A 21146-nucleotide genomic window follows, 5' to 3' on the forward strand; every position below is an offset into this window, starting at 1 on the left:
GCCACTAATGGGGTTTGGTGACACTCTAGTTGTGCTACTGCTGGAGACATCTCCATGGGGATGTGTCCTCATCCCTGCTGAGGTGCCCGGGCTGGGCCCCCTGGTAGCAGGTGGGGAAGGGACCCCCACCCGCAGGTGCTGGTGCAGGGGTGCTGGGGGCTGCAGACCCCTGACCTAGCTGGACTGGTGCAAGTGGAGGAGCTGGGGGGTCCCCATGGGTCAGCATGGTGGGGGAAGAGGGTGCTTAGGTCGTGATGGGTCTGGTTCAAAGCCTCCCCACCCTGCTTTGGGCACTGTGGGGCAGCTGGCGAGCCCCGCGGATGCAAGGAAAAGCCCAGGTGTGGGTGTGAATCGATGCAGGCTCGTCCCCGGGGCTGAGAAATCATGGGGCTTGGCTCTGTGGGTGCTGCCGAAAGCCCCAAACCCCCCATCCCTGAAGCCACAGGGCTGGGATGTGCCCTGCTGGGGGGTCCCCAGCCTGCCCAGCCCCACAGCGTGGAGGTGCGGACAGGCTGGGGGGGGTCCAGGCTTGCAGCAGGCTCAAACCGCGCAGCCCATGATTGCAAACAATGCTTTTTGGACATTTCCAGCAGCTTCCACAAGATGGACCTGGGAGCGAGAGGAGGTGCCCAGCTGGCGGGGGGGACCATCCCATCCCATCCCGTCCCCTCCGTCCCGCCTGCTCAGGCGTCCGGAGGAGGGTCAGTGCTCGGCACGACGAGTCCCGGCATGGCGCGGCCGCCCGGGCTCTGCGTGCTGGTCCTGCTGGCGCTGGGCGCCGGAGCGGGGGGCTCGGCTGCCTGCCGCGATGCCCAGGGCCAGGCCCGCCGCTGCACGCCCGTCTTCGAGAACGCCGCATTCGGCCGGGCCGCCCGGGCCACCAACACGTGCGGCTCGCCGCCCGAGGACTACTGCCTGCAGATGGGCGCCCGCGATGCCACCAAGCTGTGCCACCGCTGCGACGCCGGGGACCCCCGGCGCCACCACAACGCCTCGCTGCTCACCGACTTCCACAGCCAGGAGGAGAGCACCTGGTGGCAGAGCCAGTCCATGGCCTTTGGCGTCCAGCACCCCAACTCCGTCAACATCACCCTGCACCTGGGTGAGCGCGGCTGGGACCCCCGCGAGGGCTGCAGCCCCGGGGTGGGGGGGTGGGGGGGGGGATGCACGGGGCTGGATGCTCTTGCCAGGGATGTTCCTGCACCCCGTAACTCTTGGTGCAGGTTTTGGGTTAAGGCAGGACCCCTCCATCCTCCTCCCCAGGGCTTTTAGGGGGTGCAAAGAGGGAGATGTCCCTTGCTAAGCACAGGGGACAGGTCACAGAAAGGAGCTGGGGAGGGTCTGCTCCATCCCCCAGCCCCGTGGCTGGTAGTGGGGACAGACCCTGGGAGTGAGGCCGGGTGTCCTACAGCAACAAGGTGGGTGAGGGTGCAAATGTGGTCCTGCAAGCACTTAGGGGTTGGCGAGGGTCTTCTCCTCCATGGTGGCTGCGTCTGCCCAGCAGCCGTGCCCGCCTGTGCTGCTTCCCACCCAGCTGTGCCGCGGGTGCAAAGTCTTGGCGCGTCCCTTCACTTTGCCCCCGGTGCCGTTTCACCCCCGCGCGTTGCCGAGGACATACTGTCCCTCTCTACGGGGGGGCAGAGCTCTACGGGCGCCGCGGCAGCCCGGGCAGGCTGCTCCTGTTGTGGTGTGACCCTCTGTGTTTTAAATATTACATGAGTCACCTGTTCGAAGGGTAGCTAAACCTCGTGGGATCATGTCTGGCATTTTAAAAAAAGGATTTTTAATGCCTTCTGGCCATCTAAACTATCCTGGCAATTGGCCAGCTCTTTAATATCTTCATTATCTGCTGCATCCTGCCATCCGCACGCGGAGGTGGGGGTGACGGGGGGCTCTGGACGGAGCTGAACGAGCAGCCTGTCCCCCTGCTAACGGCGGCGGTGGCCCCGGCGGGCTGGCCACGTCGCCCCGGGGCAGCCAGCCGAGGGTCCGCGCTTGCCCCCGGCGGGGACGCGGGAGCCGCCTGCTCGCGCGGGAGGTCAGCCCTTTCCCAGCCCCCCGCGGGCAGGCGGACATCTGGTCCGCATCCCCGCGCAGCCGAGACCGGGCTCCCTGCCGTGGCTGAGAAGCGGTGCCGGAGGAGCCCGCCGGCCCCCATTCCCCGCTCCGGCACCTCCCGCGAGCCCTGCCGGAGGGGCCCGTCCCGTCTCCCATCCAGCGCTGGCTGTCGGATCTCCCTAAATTTATTCATGCTTGAACTGGAGCGCAGATGCTCTGATTGCAATCTGCATTGCTACTGCAAGCTGCTGCCCGCTCCTCCGGGGGCTGGGGCCCCCCACGGCTGCTGACGGCTTCTAGCCTGAGTTGTCTTCCCTTCTGCTTCCAGCTGCTGGAGGCTGTCAGTCCTCTCCGGGTCAGCTGCCCGGCTCCTGGGGTCTCTTGCTTCAGGCCTTGCTTTCCAGCCTCTGCCTTTCTTGTGGCTCTTCTCCGGCTCCTCCGCAGGCCGGCGGTGCCTGGTCAGACCCTGCTCCCAGATGTCCGGTGGAGCTTGGCAGGGCTTTGTGCAGCTCTGGGGACCTCCCTGCTTGAGTCTGCGCCTTGTGAACGCATCCGAGGCCATAACGTTGCAACCCCGATCCCTGCGTCCCGTCCGGAGCCGGGTGTTCCTCTGCAAACCTACCCAGCGCTCCGCTTCCTAGGCTCCTAGTATATCCTGGCACGCTGAAAAGTGCCATCTTTGTGCCCAGCGTGTTGCTGTCTGACTTCTCCCTCGGCTGCCATTCCCCGTTCTTGTCCCACCTGCAGATTTTTTGGTCACTATCTTAACGCTTCCACCCGGGTTATTGGGGAAAAGCCCAAGCGGTCGCGTGCTGCGCCGTGGCCGCTGCAGAGCTCCCCTCCAGGAACGCAGCCCGGGACAAGGTTTTGCTTGCGTTTCTGCTGTGAGCTCGAGCCAGTAATTGGGCTTTTTAACCCCTGTAGCGTGTCTCCCGTCAGCCTGTCTCTCCTGAGTCAGATGTCTTGTAGGTTGTCCAGTGTGGTTACCTGCGGATCTTATTAAATAAGATACTGAATGAGTTGGACAAGACCTGTGTTTACCTACATGCTGTTGATTGGCATTAATTAGATTATTCTCCCTCGTTTCTCCTCCCGGAGGGGTTTCAGCCATGCCGATGTAGTGCCCTGGGCCCGCGTCAGATCGGTAGTCCCGTAACGACTGTGGCCGCTGCATTTACTGCAAGACAACAGCACGGCTCTGGGAGGAACCCAAAATGTTGGTGGGCTTGCAGACGCATGGCGTAGGTGGTCCAGGAAGCTCCTCAGATAACTCCTGGCATGTGAATCTCTGATTGAAATGTGTCTAAATTAGGTAGGATCTTTGTAGCTGTGACTGATGCTGATTTTCCCGGGGGATCCGAGCCTGTGATGGGCCCCCGGGGCTGAGCCCTGTGCAGACTCGGTTCGAGGGGGCTGGAGGCTGCTGGTGATGTGCTAAATCAGCACAGCCCTCGCTCCTCTCCAAACTTCTCCATCTGGAGACCTCCAGCATTTTAGGTGTAGTTTCACCTCTGCAGGAGGTGAGTGAACACGTAGTTGTGGAAAGCAGAACGGAGAGAGGGACCCAGGAGTCCTGGTGACTGCTGTTGCCCCTCCTGGCCGTGGCTTCTTGCTGTGTGCACCTATTTCAGACCCATTGGATCCTTCTGGGTGGTAAAGTGGGGACAACCCAGCTGCGGCCATAGGCCGTTCATGGATTCTCCCTCCTTTGGAGGAACCGAACAGAATTTGGCAAATTAAAGTGACCGTCCAGAAGAAGGATGTGTTAATTTGCAGTATTCTCCACTATAGCGAGTTTTGGCCATTCGAGCTTAAGATACCGAGCTCGAGCCCCCGAATCCTGCTGCCCCCCTCCCCTCCCCTCCGCTCGCTGCTGCTGCAGGCCGCTTTGGGCAGCGCTTGTTTATTGACACAGCTCCGGCCCGGCTCCTCTCCCAGAGGCAATCGCTGCGCGAGGTGACTGCTCTGACCTCCCTGTTTTGGCAGACGTCCCCCCGGGGCCGCGCGTCTGGGAATGGGCCCCGCCGGGCGCGGGGGGCCCTCGGCACGGGGTGCAGGGCAGGGGCAAGTAGCAGCGCAGCCGGCCTCGCTCGCCAGTCCCTCGGCAAAACCCGAAAACCTCGAGTAACCATCCTGAGAACCGCCCCGTCCCGCAGCCATCTGCACGTTTTGGACCGGGAGGGTTTAGAGTCGAGGATGCCCCCAGCAGCGTCCGTGCGGGAAGGTTGGGGACGGGAGCACGGCGGCGGGCAGGGCAGCGGGAGCGAGTGTCCCCCACGCTGGCTCGTCCCGGCAGCCCCGGTTAGCTGGGCTCCCCCGCAGCAAAGTCGCAGTGCGTATGTGACATTATTCATATGGGCCCAATTAAAGGCTTGTTTTCCTAGTCCCGGAATAACCCCTCGAACATTCCCGACTCATTAGCTTTTCAAATAAAGCCAAAACCTTGTAGCTAATTGTTTTGCGCTGTCGGGAGCGGTGCCGTTCTGGGGCACCCGGGTCTTTGAGCCGGCCCTTCATCCCTGACAATTAAGCACTTCTGAGGTTCGCTTTGGGACCCCCCTCCTCCCCCCAAGGCTTTAAAGCAATGCTTTAAAGCAATTTCGGCGTTGGGCTGGTCGCCCCGGGGACTGGTGTCCTCTGTTTGTCTTCGGGCTGGCAAAGGCGGCGGCGATGCCCCTGCGCAGGGACCGACCTCGAGCCCAGGGGAGGAGGGGGCGGACAGTGCCCCGGGCGCTTTCTGCCCCGTTGCACCGCTGCCCTGGGGCTGCTGCTCCGCGGTGGGCCGGACTCTGCCCGCCAGCTCCCGGCTTTACTTTGGGCTTGCGGCTCTGTGCGAGCCAGTCTCCGTGCGCGGAGCGGGAGGCTGCCTTGCAGGGGAGATGGAGGAGAAGCTCGGCAGAGGGCAGCCAGCTGGGGGAAAACGCTTCCCGCAGCATGAGGATGGCTTTCGGCTGGCAGCTGGGAGCCACGAGCATCCGTGTCCCGCTCCTGCTGCGCCCGGGCTGGCTGGAGCCTCTCCTCGCTGGCGCGGGTGGCATCGAGCAGCAGCCTCCGTGCAGTGATGCCTCCGTTCAGGCAGACGGCGGGGGAGAAACGGGTGCTTTTCAGGAGAAAACGGTGAATGCGGGCGACGCGGGCTGGGCCACGTGGGGAGCGCGCCAGCTCTGCTCCCAGCAGCCGTGCCGTGCAAGCCCTGTCGCTGCTCCTCTTGCAGCTACCTAGAGCAGGCGCAGCGGTCGGGAGAAGGTGACAGTCCTGGGAGCTGGTGCTGCAGGAGCAGGGTGACGTGGCACAGGCTGGGGCGCTCCCAGGTCCTGGTCCTGGCCCTGCCAAAGCCCCGGTGCCGATTTGCACCACTTTGGAGGGGACGGGACGCGGGCGGGCGGTGGGAGCACCCGGCCACTGACAGCACTGCCCGTCCGCCCCAGGCAAAGCCTACGAGATCACCTACGTGCGGCTGAAGTTTCACACCAGCCGCCCGGAGAGCTTCGCCATCTACAAGCGCAGCCGCGCCGACGGGCCCTGGCTGCCCTACCAGTACTACAGCGCGTCCTGCGAGAAGACCTACGGCAAGCGGCCGCGGCAGCACCTGAGGCCGGGCGAGGACGAGCAGGTCGCCTTCTGCACCGACGAGTTCAGCGACATCTCCCCGCTGAGCGGGGGCAACGTGGCCTTCTCCACGCTGGAGGGCCGCCCCAGCGCCTACAACTTCGACGGGAGCCCGGCTCTGCAGGTGCTGCCCCGGGCACGCTGGTGCGGGACATCCCCGCCGGCGGGGCTGGGGATGCTCGAGCCGATGGGCTTCGCAGTGGAGAAGGGGAGCAGGTGGCCTGAGCCTTCCCCGCATCCTTGCAGGAGTGGGTGACGGTCACCGACCTGCTCATCTCCTTGAACCGGCTCAACACTTTCGGGGATGACATCTTCAAGGACCCCAAGGTGCTGCAGTCGTACTACTACGCCATCTCGGACTTCTCCGTCGGCGGCAGGTGAGGGGCAGGGACCTGCTGGACACGCGCGTAGGGCTGGGCACCGGGGTGGCTGGTCCCCACCTCCAGCTCCATCTCACTTGCTTTGCATCCTTGGGGCCAGCTGCTCAGACCTGACTTTTCCCAGCGGTAAAGCAGAGCTGGCAGGACTGGGCAGAGTTATGGGCTTATGAAGTGCCAAGGGAGCATCTCCAAGGGAGCCCGAGTGCGAGCAGCACCCTGGGGCCTCCCTGCGCCTTGGCACCAAGTGGGCGCCATGCCGAGTTGGCCTCTCACCCTAGCAAGAGCCGTCCCCAGCCGCAGGGCAGCGGGGCCAGGGATGCTCCAAGGATGCTGCGAGGCTCAAGCAGCCGGAGCCAGCTGCTGGGCCAGAAACGCTCCAGGGAGGAGATGGGTGGCTGCTGGCCGCAGGCTACTTTCTGCCCCGCTCGTTGTAGGTGTAAATGCAACGGCCACGCCAGCCGCTGCGCTCGGGACGCGGCCGGGCAGCTGGCCTGCGTGTGCGAGCACAACACGGCGGGAGCCGACTGCGAGCGCTGCCAGCCCTTCTACCAGGACCGCCCGTGGGCCCGCGGCACCGCCGCCTCCGCCAACGAGTGTCTCCGTGAGTAGCGCCGCGCCGGGGCCGGGACACGGCTCCCTCGCCGGCCGTGGGCGAGCAGCCAGGCCGCCGGGTTGTGCCAGTGCCCGCTCGGCTCATCCGGCAGCTCCCAAAGGGGTAGAAAGCGCTCGCCCCATTTTGCAAGGTTTTGGCCAGCGAGGGAGGATTTGCAAACTGGGTGCCCCCGTGGCGGCATCGCCCCGTGCGTGCTGGGGGGCTGCTCCGTGCACGGCGCTGCACCCGCCGCCTCTCCCAGCGCAAAGGGCTCACTGCCCTCTCCCCGGCCACCGACGAGGTGGTTTTAACCCCCGGGCAAGCCCCGTGCTCCTGCACTGCCCGCGGTGGCAGCCGGCGGCACGCCGCTCTCCCCGTCTGCCTCCTCCCCAGCTTGCAACTGCAGCGGCCGTGCGGACGAGTGCTTCTACGACTGGGAGCTGTACCGCAGCACCGGGCACGGGGGCCACTGCCTGCGCTGCCGCGACAACACCGCCGGCCCCCGCTGCGAGCGCTGCCGGCCCAACCACTACCGCCGCGACGAGCGGGACGCCTGCCAGCCCTGCCGCTGCAACGCCGCAGGTGCGTGGGGACGCCGGGGCCTGGCAGGGTGCAAGTCCTCCCGTCCCCACCGTGACACCGGGGTAGATGCACCGGCCATGGCGCCGGGGTAGATGCACCAGCGCGGGTGCCGCTGCGCTTGCCTGGCAGGGGTTTGTCGAGCTCAGCGTGCAGAAACCCGCCGCCCCGGGAGGCCGGGAGCATCCTGCCCGCACGAGTGGGACCGGCCTCGCGCCGAGGCCCCCCGGTCCCTCCTGAGGGTTCGGGGCTCCCCTGCGCAGGCTCCCTGCAGCTCCAGTGCACCAGCTCGGGGGCCTGCGCCTGCAAAGCCCACGTGAGGGGCTGGAAGTGCGAGCGCTGCGAGGACGGCTTCCACGGCCTCGGCGAAGGCGGCTGCCGGTGAGGAAGCGCACGGCCCCAGGGCCCGCAGCGGGCCCGTGCCGTCGCTCACCTGCCACCTGCGTCTCGCCCCGTGCAGAGCCTGCACCTGCGACCCGGCGGGCAGCGTGGGCGCCTGCGACCCCGACACAGGGCACTGCCCCTGCAAGGAGGCGGTGGAGGGTCCCGCGTGCGACAGGTGAGCTCGCCCGGCGCCTCCGTGCCGGGGCTTTGCAGCAGAATCGCCGCCGCGTTGCTCGCTGCATTGGCTGTGCTGCAGCATTTCTCCGGACCGCTGGGACGTGGCTCCTTTGGAGCTGCCTCCTCCTCCTCCCATCGCTGCCCCTTGCGGGATGAAGGCCTGCCCCATGCCACGGTCCCCGTTTCTTCCCCCCTCGCAGGTGCCGGCCGGGGTGGTTTAACCTGCAGCCCCACAACCCCGCTGGCTGCACCAGCTGCTTCTGCTACGGCCACTCCTCGGCATGCACCGCGGCGGCCGGCTACGAGGAGACCCGCGTCCGCGCCGCCTTCGAGCAAGGTAGCAGCCCCCGGCCGCCCGCGCCGCTGGGACTGGGTTCCCTCTAGCCGATTTTGGGCTGCTTGCTTAGGGCCAGCTTTTCCGAAGAGCTTTGGGCCGGGCTCCAGAGGCTCAGCGCCTCCGGGCAGAGCCGGATCCATGGCTGGGCAGCGGGGCGACAGCACTCGTTAAATGAGCACAGATATTTACTGGTAAACCAAGTCCCCCAAAGTCCTCTCCAAACCTGCAGCCGGAGCTGGACCAGCCTGAAACTCCCTGCGCTGCGGGAAAGGGTCAGTGTCCAGATTTGGGACGATTAGATAAGGGATGCCGCTGAGTGCAGCCCACTCGACATCCCCAGAGAGATTTCCAAGCGTTCGGCCTCCAGGCGCCGGGGGCTGGATGCAATAAATAACCGTTGGGAGCGGGGGAGAGTTTAACTTGTTTCCGAAGGAAACAAACTTAATGCAATTACGCCCCGTCTGTCTCCGGGCTTTCTCCGCCCTCCAACTTTTGAACCACAGAATGGGCAGGGAGGCAAATGTTTAAAGATACTAATTTTCTCCAAATGCAAGAAAACAAACAGCCGGGAGCAGGGGAATGGCTGGCGCTGCTCTCCGGCGTGTGGGGCCCCAGAGCCCGCTCGGAGCAGGGCGTTACAAAGGCTCCAGCTGCAGGAAAGTCCTTGCGCCTTACTAGACATCAGAGAATCTCATGAGCAAGATGGAGCTGTGAAAAGCAAAACCGTGTTGCTGCCATGGCTCGTGGGAGACTTGGTGCTTCTCCTCCCTTGTGCTTGTCACGCAGGGCTGGAGGGCTGGGCGGCCGCGGCACTAGACGGCACCGAGATCCCGTTGCATTGGGCTGACGGCGAGATCTTCACCGAGTGGGACGGAGAGGAGCTGGTGGATTTTCTTGCGCCAGGTATCGTGCGTGCAGGAGCACTGCTGAGCCCCTGTGTCGTAACTGGGGTCCTGCTCTGCCGCAGGGATCCCCTCGCGCGGCTGCCCACCGCTGAACCGATGCACGCGCATGAGCTGTGCTCCATGGTGGAGCTGGTTGCATCTCTGCAGCTGCAGCAAGAGGCCAGGGGGGTGGGCTGAGGCTGGGGCCCCCGGAGGTCACTTTGGAGCTGGCCCTGCTCCAGGAGGGTGACCGGGGACAAACCAGCTTTGCCTCCTGTTGATCACAATGGGACAAGATGTTGGCACATCCGAGTCTTACAGACTTTCCTCCTCTTTCCCATCACAGAGAAGTTCCTGCAGAACCAGCGCCTCAGCTACGGGCAGCTCCTCTCCCTGCTGCTGGGCGCGGAGGGGAACGGGACCGGGGGACCCCTGCCCCGGGTGCAGCTGGTGCTGGAGGGCGAGGGCATGGGGGTCGCGGTGCCGGCCAGCTCCTCTCCGGCCGGCAGCCAGAGCCAGCCCCGCCGGGGCAAGCAGGCCGTCACCTTCAGGTACCGCCACAGCCCCCGGGCTCGCTCCTGGGGCGGGCGTGGGTCACGCTGTGTCTGGTCCTGGTTGGGGCTGGGGAAATGGGGACCACGTCCTGGCCAGGCCACCCTGCGCTGGGGGTCCAGCCCTGCTCCATGTCCCCGCCATAGCTGTGCCTGGGGAGCTGAGCTGTCCCCCTGGCACGGCCAGTGGCCGATGGCCACCAGCCAGGTCCTTCCCTCTCTCCCGGCTGCTTCTCCAACAGGCTTCACGAGGCAGAGGAGGGTGCGGAGCCTTCGCTGTCGGCCTTCAGCTTCCAGCGCCTGCTCTCCAACCTGACCGCCCTCCGGCTCCGCGTGAGCCGCGGCCCCCTGCAAGGTAGGTGACTCCGTGCACCGTCCCTGTGCCAGGGGGGTGGCACTGCGTGGTGGCCCCGTGCGAGGTGGTGAGACCACAGCAGCCCTGTGCAAGACAGGTGACACCACGTGGTGGCCCTGTGCAAGGCCAAGCACAGGGGCCAAGCTTGGGGACCAGGCTGGGATGGGGCTGGGGATGTCAGAGCAGCATCAAGCAGCAAAGCTGGGACGAGAGGCCTTGTAGGAGCTGGGTCCTTCTCTCCATGAATAGTCCCAGGCACATTTGGAGGTATTTTGGGGTCTCCTGTGCCTGTTTGGAGCACTTCCAGGCAGGATGGCGAGAGCGGGGCCGGGGGACGCGTCCCCTGTCCTCATGTCGCTCCGTCCTCTCGCAGGCAGGCTGTCCCTGAGCGAGGTGCAGCTCACGTCCGCGCGCCCCGGCCCGGCCTCGTCGGCCGGCTGGGTGGAGGAGTGCGTCTGTCCCGCGGGCTACGCCGGGCAGTTCTGCGAGTCCTGCGCGCCGGGCTTCAAGCGGGAGGTGCCCTTCGGCGGGCCCTTCGTGGCCTGCGTGCCCTGCGCCTGCAACCGGCACGGCAGCTGCGACCCCCTCGCAGGTGCGTCCCCGGCCGCTGGCCTCCGCCGGCCCAAAGCCTCGCGCGGATGGGTGACAGCGCGCTGGCGTGTCCCCAAGGGATGCGGGGAGCTATCCGTGACGTTGCAGTACCCAAAACCTGCAAGCTTCATTGCCTGGCTGATTATAGGGCCTGGATTCATAACCGCAAAGACAGAAGGAATGGGTTAACTGCAATAACAGTGATGTTTTATAGCTGTTATAGAGGGGTCTCCTTCGCTGTGAGCGTAGAGGAGAGGACTGGGTGCTGGTCTCCAGAGGCATGGGGGTGCCGAGGTTTTTGCCAGCTGGTTTTCCCTTACGGAGCGGGAGCAGGTCTGCCGGCGACGCACGTGCCGAGGAGAGCGCCGTGGCCCAGCCAGCTCCCGCAGAGCCGTCTGCAGGAAGCGAAGCCCCCAGCTCCTGCCAACTTCAAATGCATTGCAAGTGGCAGCGATCTCCGCAGCGGGAGCCGCTCCGCCAGCGGAAGCATCTGGCTTGGTTTAGTCGGGAATGGGGAGGAAGGCTGAAAACCGCCGCCGTTTCACATGAACGCCCCCGTGTCGCGATGCCTGCAGCGCCCGCTGGACGCGGCAGCCGAGCCCCAGGTCGATGCAGACCAGAGCTGCGCAGCCGGGACAGCGCTTGCGGGATGCTGTCTCGGTCCCTATCCATCCCCAGGGAAGCGGCAACTCGGGTTAGAGCCAAAGAGCTGGGAAACAAGGCGATGCCTCTGGTACCCAGGCAGAGCCCCGGCCGCCGGGGCCCTTGCTGGCAGGCTCCCTTCGGCGAGAAGAGGATGGGAAGGGCTGGAAGAGGCGTTTTTCTCCAGCAGCCGACGGAAACGGGCCTGCGAGCTCACCCCCTCATCTCGCGGAGCCGGGGCTGGCGTCGCCGACTGACCGCGCTCCCCGGGGACGGGGCCAGGGCTTTGATCTCCCTCCCGGCCCTCGCTCTGCCAGGCCCAGCCAGCTCAGACGCTTTGCATTTGTTTTTTCCACCCTTTTCTGCCACCTGTTTTTCCTTTCTTTTTCCATCGTCCGGCTCCACCCACGTGTGGGGTAAATGGTAAAATGCCTGGAAAAACACCCCTTCCCTCCTGTGTAACCCTGTGGCCCTCCCAGGAGGAACCAACCCCACAAATCATAGGGAAAAACCCTCCCAGCCAAGCAAAGCAGCTGCCTGGAGGAGCGGTGGTCCTTGCTGGAGGGAGGTGGGCTTGAAGCATCCTTCCTCGTCCTCCTCCTCCTCCCCGCAGCTCATTTCTGAAGGCCGTGACTCACCGGCTCGGATCGCAAGGAGACATTTGCCCCCCACTGGGTCGCAGCCCGCCTGCTTTCCGTGGTGACATGGGCCGCGTGCGGCTGCAAAGAACAGCTTGCTGCTGAGCAGTGTGTTGTCGATCAGCGCAGGCGCCGGCGGCTCTTGCACCCTTGCCGGTGCGCTGTGCTGGGCACGCTGGCGCTGGCACCCCGCGTCCTGGGCGAAACCTCCTCGCCTGGGTATGCACCGGGCAAAAGGGGAAAATCCCGATGGGGAATGTGCAATCCCAGCCTTCCTCGCCCGCTGCAGCCCCGCGCCGGGCTTGGCTCTCCGTCCCTCCCGCGGCCCCGCCGTCGCTGCTCGGGGCCGGGCTTTCGCAAGCCCTCCGCGCCGTTCTCCTCCCCGCAGGGCACTGCCGCTGCTCGCACCACACCGAAGGGGCCTCCTGCGAGCGCTGCAGCCCCGGCTTCTACGGCAACGCCTCGGCGGGCCGCTCGGACGACTGCAAGCCGTGCCCCTGCCCCGGCCGCTCGCCCTGCGCCCAACTCCCCGGCAGCGGCGAGGTCGTGTGCACCGGCTGCCCGCCGGGCCAGAGAGGTGAGGCCACGGTGATGGGCGGGCGACGGGGCCGCCGGCACCACCGGAGCCCCCCGCGTTTCTGCCCTCCCCAGGAAAGCGCTGCGAGCTGTGCGACGACGGCTTTTTCGGGGACCCGCTGGGGCAGAGGGGCCCCGCGCGTCCCTGCGCGCCCTGCCAGTGCCACGGCAACGTGGACCCCAACGCCGTGGGGAACTGCGACCCCGCGTCGGGCCGGTGCCTGCGCTGCCTGCACAACACGACGGGCGAGCGCTGCGAGCGGTGTCGGCGGCACTTCTACGGGGACGCGCTGGCGCCCGCGCCCGCTGCCAAGTGCAAGCGTACGTGCAGCCCGGGCTCTGTCCCTGCTCCCCTCCGTCCCCCCCGAGCCCAAACCCTCCCGGCAGGGGTGGTAGCGGGTGCCCAGCGGGTTTAGGGGCTGAGCAGGGTGCTGAGCACCCACGGCATGGTGGTCCTGGGAGCGCTCAGGGAGTCTGTTGCCCTCTCTTCCCGCTGCCATCCTCCTTCCCTGGACATAGCCCAGCCCACGGTGTCCCACGGGAGGATGGGGTGGGGTGGACCCCAGTGTCCCCCTCCCGACAGCCCCGTGCCGGGACGTGAGCAGTGTTGTGTCCCCCGCAGCGTGTGACTGCAACCCCGCGGGCTCGGCCCCGGGCCAGGAGGGCTGCGATGCCGCCACGGGCCAGTGCCGCTGCCTCCCGCACGTGGCGGGCAGGGACTGCGGGCTCTGCCAGCCGGGCTACCACGGCCTGCAGCCCGCCGTGGGCTGCAAGAGGTACGGGGGCACGAGGGAGCCCTGGGCGGGGGGCACCGGGGGGGTCCCGCGCCCCCGGCTCGGGTCCCTGCTCACCGCCCTCCGCCTCTCGGCGCCAGCTGCGAGTGCCACCCGGCAGGCTCGCGGGACGGCCGGTGCCACGCGCTCACGGGGCAGTGCTCCTGCCAGCCCGGCGCGGAGGGGACGCGCTGCGACCGCTGCCAGCACGGCTTCTTCGGCCTCTCCGCCGGCGGCTGCCGAGGTAGCGGGGCCGGCACCCGGGTGCCCGAGCGGGGCGGCAGCGCGGCACGCGCCGGCCCCTCGCCCTGACGCCGTTGCGCCGCAGCCTGCAGCTGCTCCGCGCTGGGCTCGGCCACGCCGCAGTGCCGCGAGGACGGCGCCTGCGTCTGCCGCCCGGGCTTCGTGGGCCGCGAGTGCGAGCGGTGCCGGGCCAACTTCTTCCTCGACCCGCCGAGCTCCCGCTGCCGCGAGTGCCCGGCCTGCTACGGGCTGGTGCGGGACCAGGTAGGTCGCTCGCCCCGCCGAGATGGGTGCGTGGGGTGCAGCACCCCAACCCGGCACCCCGTGCACCCCACGTGTCGCCCGCAGGCCGAGCGGCTGAACGCCACGCTGCAGGAGATGGAGGAACGGCTGCAACGAGCAGGCTGCGACGCCCGCGACGGCCGGTGCCCCGGGCTGGGAGAGGCGCCCCGGGCAGACGGGCCGGCCGGCCAGCACCTCCTGCGAGGTAGCGGGATGCCTCCTCCCGCGGGGCGCTGGGGGGAGCCGAGCCTCTGCCACCGCCGGGGCCGAGTCCCTGGGTCCCCTCCCGGGCTGCTCCTTGTCCAGGAGGGACCGTTTCCCACGCCGTTAGCAGCGCACAAGGAGATGCCCAGGGACGAGCCAGCGCCGCGGGCGAGCTCGGAGCCCCGAGTGCCTCCGCGGGGATCGAGCCTCCGCTTTTGCTGCCCGCAGGTGCCCGGGCCGCCCTGGCCGAGCAGGTGGGGCGGCTGGCCGGCTCGCTGGGTGCCGCGCGGGGCCGCCTGGGCCGGGCCAGCGGGGCCGCCGGCTGCTCCAGCCACTCCGGCCGCGGTCCCGCCAAGACCTGCGCGCTGCTGTCGGAGATCGGGGCGGCGCTGCGGTCAGCGCAGCGGGAGATGCAGCGGGCTGCGGACGCGCTGGCTACCACGGTGCGGGCTGCTGCCGGGGGGCTCGGGGGGGCGCCGGGCTGGGGGGTGGGATGTCATCGGCACCCGCTGGGAGCGAGTGGGTCTGGATGGATGCAGCCCTCCTTGCACCAGAGTTAAGAGAAGCCACGTGCCTTTCGCACCCCTGTGTGCAACCTCCTCCATCCCTTGCAGAGGTGCCTTTTTGGAGGCTCTTGCCAGGAAAACTGGGGGTTTCTTTGCTCAGACCCCCAGGAGCGGCAGAGCCCGGGACCGGCGCTGGGCTCGCGGGGTCGCGGTGCCCCCGCTCCCCTGCCAGCCTCTCACCGCTGCTCTTTGCGTTTAAAGGAGATTCCCCAGGAAATCCCTCAGCTTCCCACGAACTGGAGCCGCCGGGCGCTGGAGGCCCGGGCGCTGGCCGAGAGGTACGTCGGCATGCACGGGCCGCGTCGGCCACTGCTGGGACCCTCCTTCCCCTCCTGGCTCGGCTCGCGGTGCCGGATGGAGCCGTGGGAGCCCTCAGCCTGGGCTGTGGGGTCCAAGGAGGCTGCTCCTAATAACCCCTGTGTCCCGGTGCCCTTGTCCCCGCAGCCACGGGGACGCCGCGGCGCGGGTGGAGTCCGCGGCGAGGGGAGCGCTGCGGGCCTCCGAGGCCGGCCGCGCGCTGCTGCAGAGCCTGCCGGAGGAGGCCGCGACGCTGGAGGCCCAGCGCGAGCTGGAGGCCAGGTGAGGGGCCGGCAAGGCACCGGCAGCCCCTCGCCTCCAGCCGCGACCTGTCGCAGAAACGGCTCGCAGTGGTTCAGCAGGGCCGGCTGCCCGGTGGGGACGCGGCTGAGTCCTGTCAAACTCGTTACGCTGCAGCGCTGCAAAGCAGACAGCCGTGCTGCCCCATGCCGGGGGTGTCTCAGGCTCTTTTCCCCAGCAGTTTTCCCCTGCATCTGTGTCCGGGGCCAAGTCCCACGCCGTCATCTCCTCCGGTCCTCGGGGCAGTGCAGGACCCGGGTGGACACGGTGTCCTGTCCGCGCAGGTACGAGGAGATCCAGCGGGCGCAGGAGGAGCTGGGTGCTGGCGTGCTGGAGGCGGTGGCGGAGGCCGAGAGAGCTTTCACAGCCGTCCAGCAGGCAAACGCGGACGTGGCCAAGGAACTGCTGCCGGTGACCGCTGCGGGGCAGGTGAGCGGCGTTCGGCTCTCGGCACCCACCAGCCCTGACCGGGGCGTCCTTGCTCCGCGCAGCCCCTGGCATCACCCCACAAGGCGCCCCATCCCCGTGGGTTGTCCCTGGGGTGGCCAAGCACAGGGGGTTGCGTCCCCGCGTCCCCCGCGGTGGCTGAGGAGGCTCTCGCTTCCCCGCTGTATCAGCGAGGGCTGGCGCCCTGCCCGCGTGCCCCGTGCTTGGCCACACTCCCTCCCCGTGCCGGGGGCCCTGAGGGAGCCTTCTGCGTCTCCGACCCCATGGCAGGCGCTGCTGGCCCGGGCCGGGGCCCTGACGCGGGAGCTGGCGGCGCTGGAGCAGGCGGCGGAGGCCGGAGAGCCGCTGGCCCGGCGGGCTGTCGAGGCTTCCCGCGCGCTGGCGGCCGAGCCGCGCCGGGAGCTGCAGAGGACGCGCGGCTTTGCGCAGGTGAGGCCTGGGGCTGCTGGGGAGAATCGCTGCTCGCCCGCGTGGGGCGTCCCTGCAAAATAAGCGATGGGGACCCTCCGTCGTAGCCAAACCCCGGGCATGCCGGGGCCACCCCCTCCTGCCTCCCGCGCTGGGCGTGGGGAGATGGGGGAGCCTCGGCTCCAGCCAGGGGAGCGGGAGCAGTTTTGGAAGACGTCTCCTTCCCATGCCCACGGATCTCCCAAGGAGCTCAGCTGCCCAGCGGGAGCCGGCTGGGCCTCACATTTCACAGCTGGAGGCAGCTCTTCTCCTCCTCCTCCCCAGCCTCATCCCTGCTCTCCTCTCCCCAGCTGCGGGACAGGGCTGCCTCTGCCCGTGCCCAGGCCACCTCGGCGGTGTCGCGCGGCAAAGCTGTGCTCTCCGACGCAGAGTCCCTCCTGGCCAGCCTGGAAGGTAAAAGGCACCAGCCAGAGCATTTCCCAGCCAGAGCTCAGCTCTGGCCACCTTCCAGGTGGGGTTTGTGCCCGTGCCGCCGTGGCACCCCGGCCCCCCGCAGCTCCCGGAGGGAGAGGGTGGAGGTGGCCAAGAGCTGAGCTGGGGGTAAAATGTTTTCCAAGGCAGCCAGGTCGGAGCAGGCGCCTGCACACAGGGAGCTGGCGCATCCCACGTCCTCGAGGAGAGGGAGGGCTGTCACCCGCCCGCAAACACCCAGCCAGGCCGATCGGTGCTTTCCTGCCTCCCTCTCTGCTCCCAGAGACCGAGGCAGCTCTGGGCAGAAGGGCCCGTGGTGGTGATGGCCGGTCTGTCCCCACAGGCACGCGGAGGGCGCTGGGGCGGCGGAAGGGCCAGGCTGCCCTGAGCAGGAGGATGGTGCTCGTGCGGGACAGGGCGGTGGCGGAGGCCCGGAGGAAGACTAAACAGGCGGAGAAGATGCTGGGGAACTCCTTGTCCGTCTCCACCACAGCCAGGAGGACGGCCGGGGAGGCCGAGCAAGTGGCCGGAGAGAGTGCTAAGGTCTGAGGGAAGGGTGCGGGGTGCAGGGAGCCCGTGCCGGGCTGCGGTGCACGGCCGTGCCGGGCAGCCCTCGGAGCAGAGCCCAGCTTCTCGCAGGCAGGGCCACGGAGCTGCCCCAATACAGCTTCTGCTGCCCCCGGCGCAGCCCAGCCTTGTCTTCCCAAAGGATGTTGGAAGGACTTTCCACATCCCTGTCCCACCAAACCAGCCCTGATGCTGCCCTGCTACACTCCCGCTCCTTGAAACACCTTCCCGGCTCCGTTTGCCGTCCCTGGCCTGTGGCAGGCCCAGCCGGAGCCGCACGCAGACGAGGAGGGATGCCCGCGACCGGGGCCCTCTCCCTGTCTGCTGCCCAGCCTGGCAGCCAGCCGCAGTCCTCCCGGGTGTCCCTGGGTGACTCCCCGTGTCCGTCCCTTTGCAGAGGGCACAGGCTGTGCTGCAGCAGAGCAAGCAGACGCGCAAGCAGGCCAGCGAGCTCGCCGCGCGCACCAACGAGACCTGGCAGGAGCTCTCCAGACAGGAGCATGTGGCTGAGAAGCTCAGGGGGGACCTGGAGGAAGCAGAGCAGGTGAGCCAGGTCCCCTCGGGCAGGTCGTATCCTCCCTTTTCCAACCAAAGCCAGGAAGGGGCTTTGCCCAAAGCACAGGGGGGAACCTGGCTTTTGGGCTTCACTGTACAGGAAATGCCTTGGGCTATTCCTGGGATCCCCTCCCCGCTCCCATCCAGCCAAGGGTCCCCCGGGTGCCTGATTTGGGTGTCTGTTTTGGAAGGTGAGGACGGAAGCAAATCAGATGGCAAAAAGTCTCCAGGAAGCCCGGGGCTCGCTGCTCTCGGACATCGAGACCCTGAACGACCTGCTCAGCAGCCTGGGTGAGGCGCGTGGGGAGCCGGTGGTAGGTTCTCCGGGAGCTGCCAGGCTGCCAGGGCCTGAGGCACTCCTGCTTCCTGGCGCTGGGTAGGGGCCATCCCGGCTGAGCTGGAGATCGCTCTGGATCTTAGCAAAGCTTCTTGAGGGGTCACATCTCAGGGAAAGCCCTCGTGCAGAAGGGATTGGGGCTTGCTGAACGTGTGTGCTGGAGAAGAAACACTGATTTCCCTTGGCATCTCCAGGTGGAGCAGGGCTGGGTTGAGGGCTCAGGCCTTTGGGAGCCAAGGGAGGTGCCTGGCTGGGTTTGCTCCTTGTTGCTGGATGGATTTGCTCCAGCTTCTCCTGCTCCGAACCTTTGCAAAGGAGTCAGACCATCATCCACCTGTAGCAGAGATGGGCTCAGGCCCTCTCTGGAGCCACAGTCCCATGTGCTTTTTTGTAATCACTGCGCTGCCTCCATGCCCCGCTGCACCCCCTCCCCGCAGTTTGCCTGGTGCCCCGGGCCCCAGCCTTTGGAGCACGTCCAGAGCCTCTGCTGCCCAGCTCTGTGCTTCTCTCATCGGTGTCCTTGGCCCTCGCCCAGGCAACCTGGAGCAGGCCGCGCGCGCGGACGTCGTGCTGGACGCCGGCCGTCGGCAGCTGGAGCGCCTGCAGCTGCGCCTGGCCGAGCCGGGTGCCCTGGCCGGGCGGCTGGGCCGCCTGCAGCGGGAGGCGGAGCGGCAGCAGGAGAAAATCCGGGCGTTCGAGAGCGACCTGGCCGAGATCCGGGCCGACAAGCAGAACCTGGAGGCCATTCTGCGGAGCCTGCCCGAGGGCTGCGCCAGCTGGCAGTGACAGGTCCCCCGCTGCCGCCCAAGCAGCCCCCATCGCCTCCGTGCCCCCCCGCGCAAGGCACAGCAGAGCAAAGGACCCCCTGCATCCACCGGCGTCGAACCCTCCCTCTGCTCTCCGCGCTGCTCTGCGCACGGCATCGCACCCAGGTCCTTAGCTGCATGGGTTCAGGCTCAGCGTCCCTCGCGCTCTGCGGCGTGAGCTCCAGCCACCAGCTCTGCTCCTCGGGTGGGTGGAACAACCAGCTACCAGGGTCCGACGTTTCTGTGCAGCAGACAGAGCTGCCACGGGGCTGCTCTCTGACCGTGCAGTTCCTCCGTGCTGGACACCCCCCCCGTGGTCCCACCACCCCCGTTGGTCCCTCCTGCCCAGGAGGAGATGAGGGAGGCCACAGCGCACACGCGGAAGGCAGCCTCGCTGCACGGCACCCAGCCGCGAGATGCTCACGTCACCACCACAGCCGCAGAGGTGCAGAGATGCATCCCGGTGCGGCTGGGCTGAGAGGCGCTCCCGGGAGCGCACGCAGCTCTCTGCTTCCTTGGCGGAAGGAAACTCACTGCAGGGAGGCTGAACTGGGCTGTGCCTAAGCAAAGCTGGGCCCTGAACCAGCTCTTGGTCACGCAGGTGGGGCATCCTCTGCCCGTTGCAGCGTAACAGCAGCTCTGCTCTGGCTGTGCCTGTGCTCCAGGGTAGCACGGGGCTGTCAGAGCCCACAGCTTTGGTCTTGCTGACCTGTCCCATCTCCCTTGGCTCAGGGCCTGGTGGAAGAGCAATGCACCAGGCAGGGAGGCGGGAGGAAGGAGTGCCCCGGCGCTGAGCGCGGCAGCAGCGGGAGCAGAGCTGGGTCTGCATCCAGCCCACCCTCCGCTGGCTCTGGCTCCGGCTCTGGGTAGCAGGGAGGTCGCTCGCCTCCGATCAGAAATGAGCCCCCGGGCTAGAGCACAGTTCACTTTTTAGCCTGTTTTTCCTGTGCTCGTTTGCCGTTCAGCGCTGGAAATCAGGTTTGCTAAAGCCTTGTGTAACGCTGTCTGTAAAACTGCCGCCTTAGACGCTGGAGCCCCCCAGCCCTTCCCCTCTGGTCCGGCAGGAGTACGGGACTTTTCCTGAACGAGCCTATTTTCCTCCTGCTTCCGCACAAACCCTGGACAAGGAGCGGGGGGCCGGAGCTGCAGCAGTGCGGGGGCACAGGGCAGGGGCTCCCCTCGGCTCCGCTTTGCCGAGCGGCGAGGGCAGGCGCAAGGCGGCTCGGCGGAGGGGCAGGGACCGCGGCCGCCTCCCGGCTCCCCGCGAAGGCAATTAGACGTCTCCAACCTCGCTGCTGCTGCAGAAATGTCAAGCCGTCGCTTTGTGGCTGCTGCCGGAGCTGCGGTTCCTCCTGCCTCTTGCTCTCTCTGGAACTGTTTTCTTAGCTGATGCCACCTGCCGAGAGCTGTATTCATTAAAAAAATCTTAATATAATACAGAGCTGGCCTTCCACCTGGGCGCAGCGCTTGCCGCAGCGGGGCCCGCCGCGTGCCCGGGCTCTCTGCCGTCGCAAAGAGCTCCCATCGCAAGGCCGACGGCGCTCGGGGTTGGAGCGGGGCTGGCTCTGAGGTGCTTGGGCAGCCCTCTGGCTTGTGCTAGTCCAACTCCGCGACACTTCGTCTCGTTAAAAAGAGCTGTCTGTCGAGACGGGAGCAGGAGGAGATGCGCTGCAGACCCTGGAGCGAAGCGGCTGCGTGCGGTCGCGCAGCCGGAGCGGAGCCGCACCGCTGTGCACGGTGGGCTGTGCGCGCTAGAGGGAGACTTTCCCATTCCGGAGAGACGCGTCCAACCCGTCCGACGCCGCTGGGAGGGCAGCTGAGAGCAATGCTGCTTTCCCACCTTCCTTTTCAACGTGCAATTCTCCAGCAAGCCCTTGGCTAGCAGATTTAGCGCTGTGGCTACCAGGCTTGCCATCCCGAAGGACCCCTTGGAAACCCCCCGAGCCGCGGCCGGACGCGCTGACCTGCGGTACCCCGGGAAGCCCTCGGTCCCCGCGGCTGGCGCAGGCCTGCGCGGGAGCAAGGAGCTGTGCGCCCTGCATTGGGAGGCTGGAAGCCCCAGCCCGCCTGCGGGGCCGGAGGAGGCTGTGCAAGGAGCAGGTTGGGGCCCAGGCTGTTGCAGCCCCCCCAGCAAAGACCCCGCTTGCTCCCCGGCTGAGCCGTCCGGGGCAGGTCCCTGCTGCTGCAGCAGCTGCCGGTGACTCAGCCTTGGCCCCTCCAGCCCGGGCTGCACCCGGGGTCTCGCCCCAGCAAGAAGCAAGAAATATTCCTTTGGGGGGGGGGGTGAGGGCGGGGAGCCTGGCAGGCTCAGCCTCTGCCGGCTGAGAACGGGCAGCTCATCACACCGCCGCCTGCCAGCAGCGCCGGCCGCCTCAGCCGCGGGGGTGTCCCGGTGCCCCCCGCGGGGCCGCCGCTGGCGGGCGTGGGGGTGCGATGAGCTGCCCGTCCTCAGCCGGCGGGGCAGAAGCGTTGCGGGGGGGGGGGAGGAGAGCGGGGAAGGGGTTAACGGCGGGGGGCGGAGGGCCGGCACCGCCCGC

The 21146-nt window shown here is 67.4% G+C and overlaps 1 protein-coding gene across 1 annotated transcript; it reads left to right on the plus strand.

The window, feature by feature from the left end:
- Positions 1-708: 708 nt before the first annotated feature.
- Positions 709-20041, plus strand: LAMC3 (laminin subunit gamma 3). Its single transcript, XM_064523767.1, has 28 exons — positions 709-1102; positions 5487-5791; positions 5914-6044; positions 6482-6648; positions 7033-7221; positions 7482-7599; positions 7679-7777; positions 7980-8116; positions 8903-9019; positions 9347-9551; positions 9794-9906; positions 10280-10498; positions 12166-12354; positions 12429-12674; positions 12976-13129; positions 13228-13370; positions 13455-13633; positions 13718-13856; positions 14084-14298; positions 14623-14699; positions 14866-15000; positions 15303-15447; positions 15736-15894; positions 16224-16326; positions 16688-16887; positions 17309-17455; positions 17658-17757; positions 18339-20041. The coding sequence occupies exons 1-28, from the start codon at positions 730-732 to the stop codon at positions 18587-18589; spliced, it is 4755 nt and encodes a 1584-aa protein (XP_064379837.1). The 5' UTR covers positions 709-729; the 3' UTR covers positions 18590-20041.
- The last annotated feature ends 1105 nt before the right edge of the window (positions 20042-21146 follow it).

This window comes from Dromaius novaehollandiae, chromosome 20 (assembly GCF_036370855.1).
Source record: "Dromaius novaehollandiae isolate bDroNov1 chromosome 20, bDroNov1.hap1, whole genome shotgun sequence".
Taxonomy (NCBI): domain Eukaryota; kingdom Metazoa; phylum Chordata; class Aves; order Casuariiformes; family Dromaiidae; genus Dromaius; species Dromaius novaehollandiae.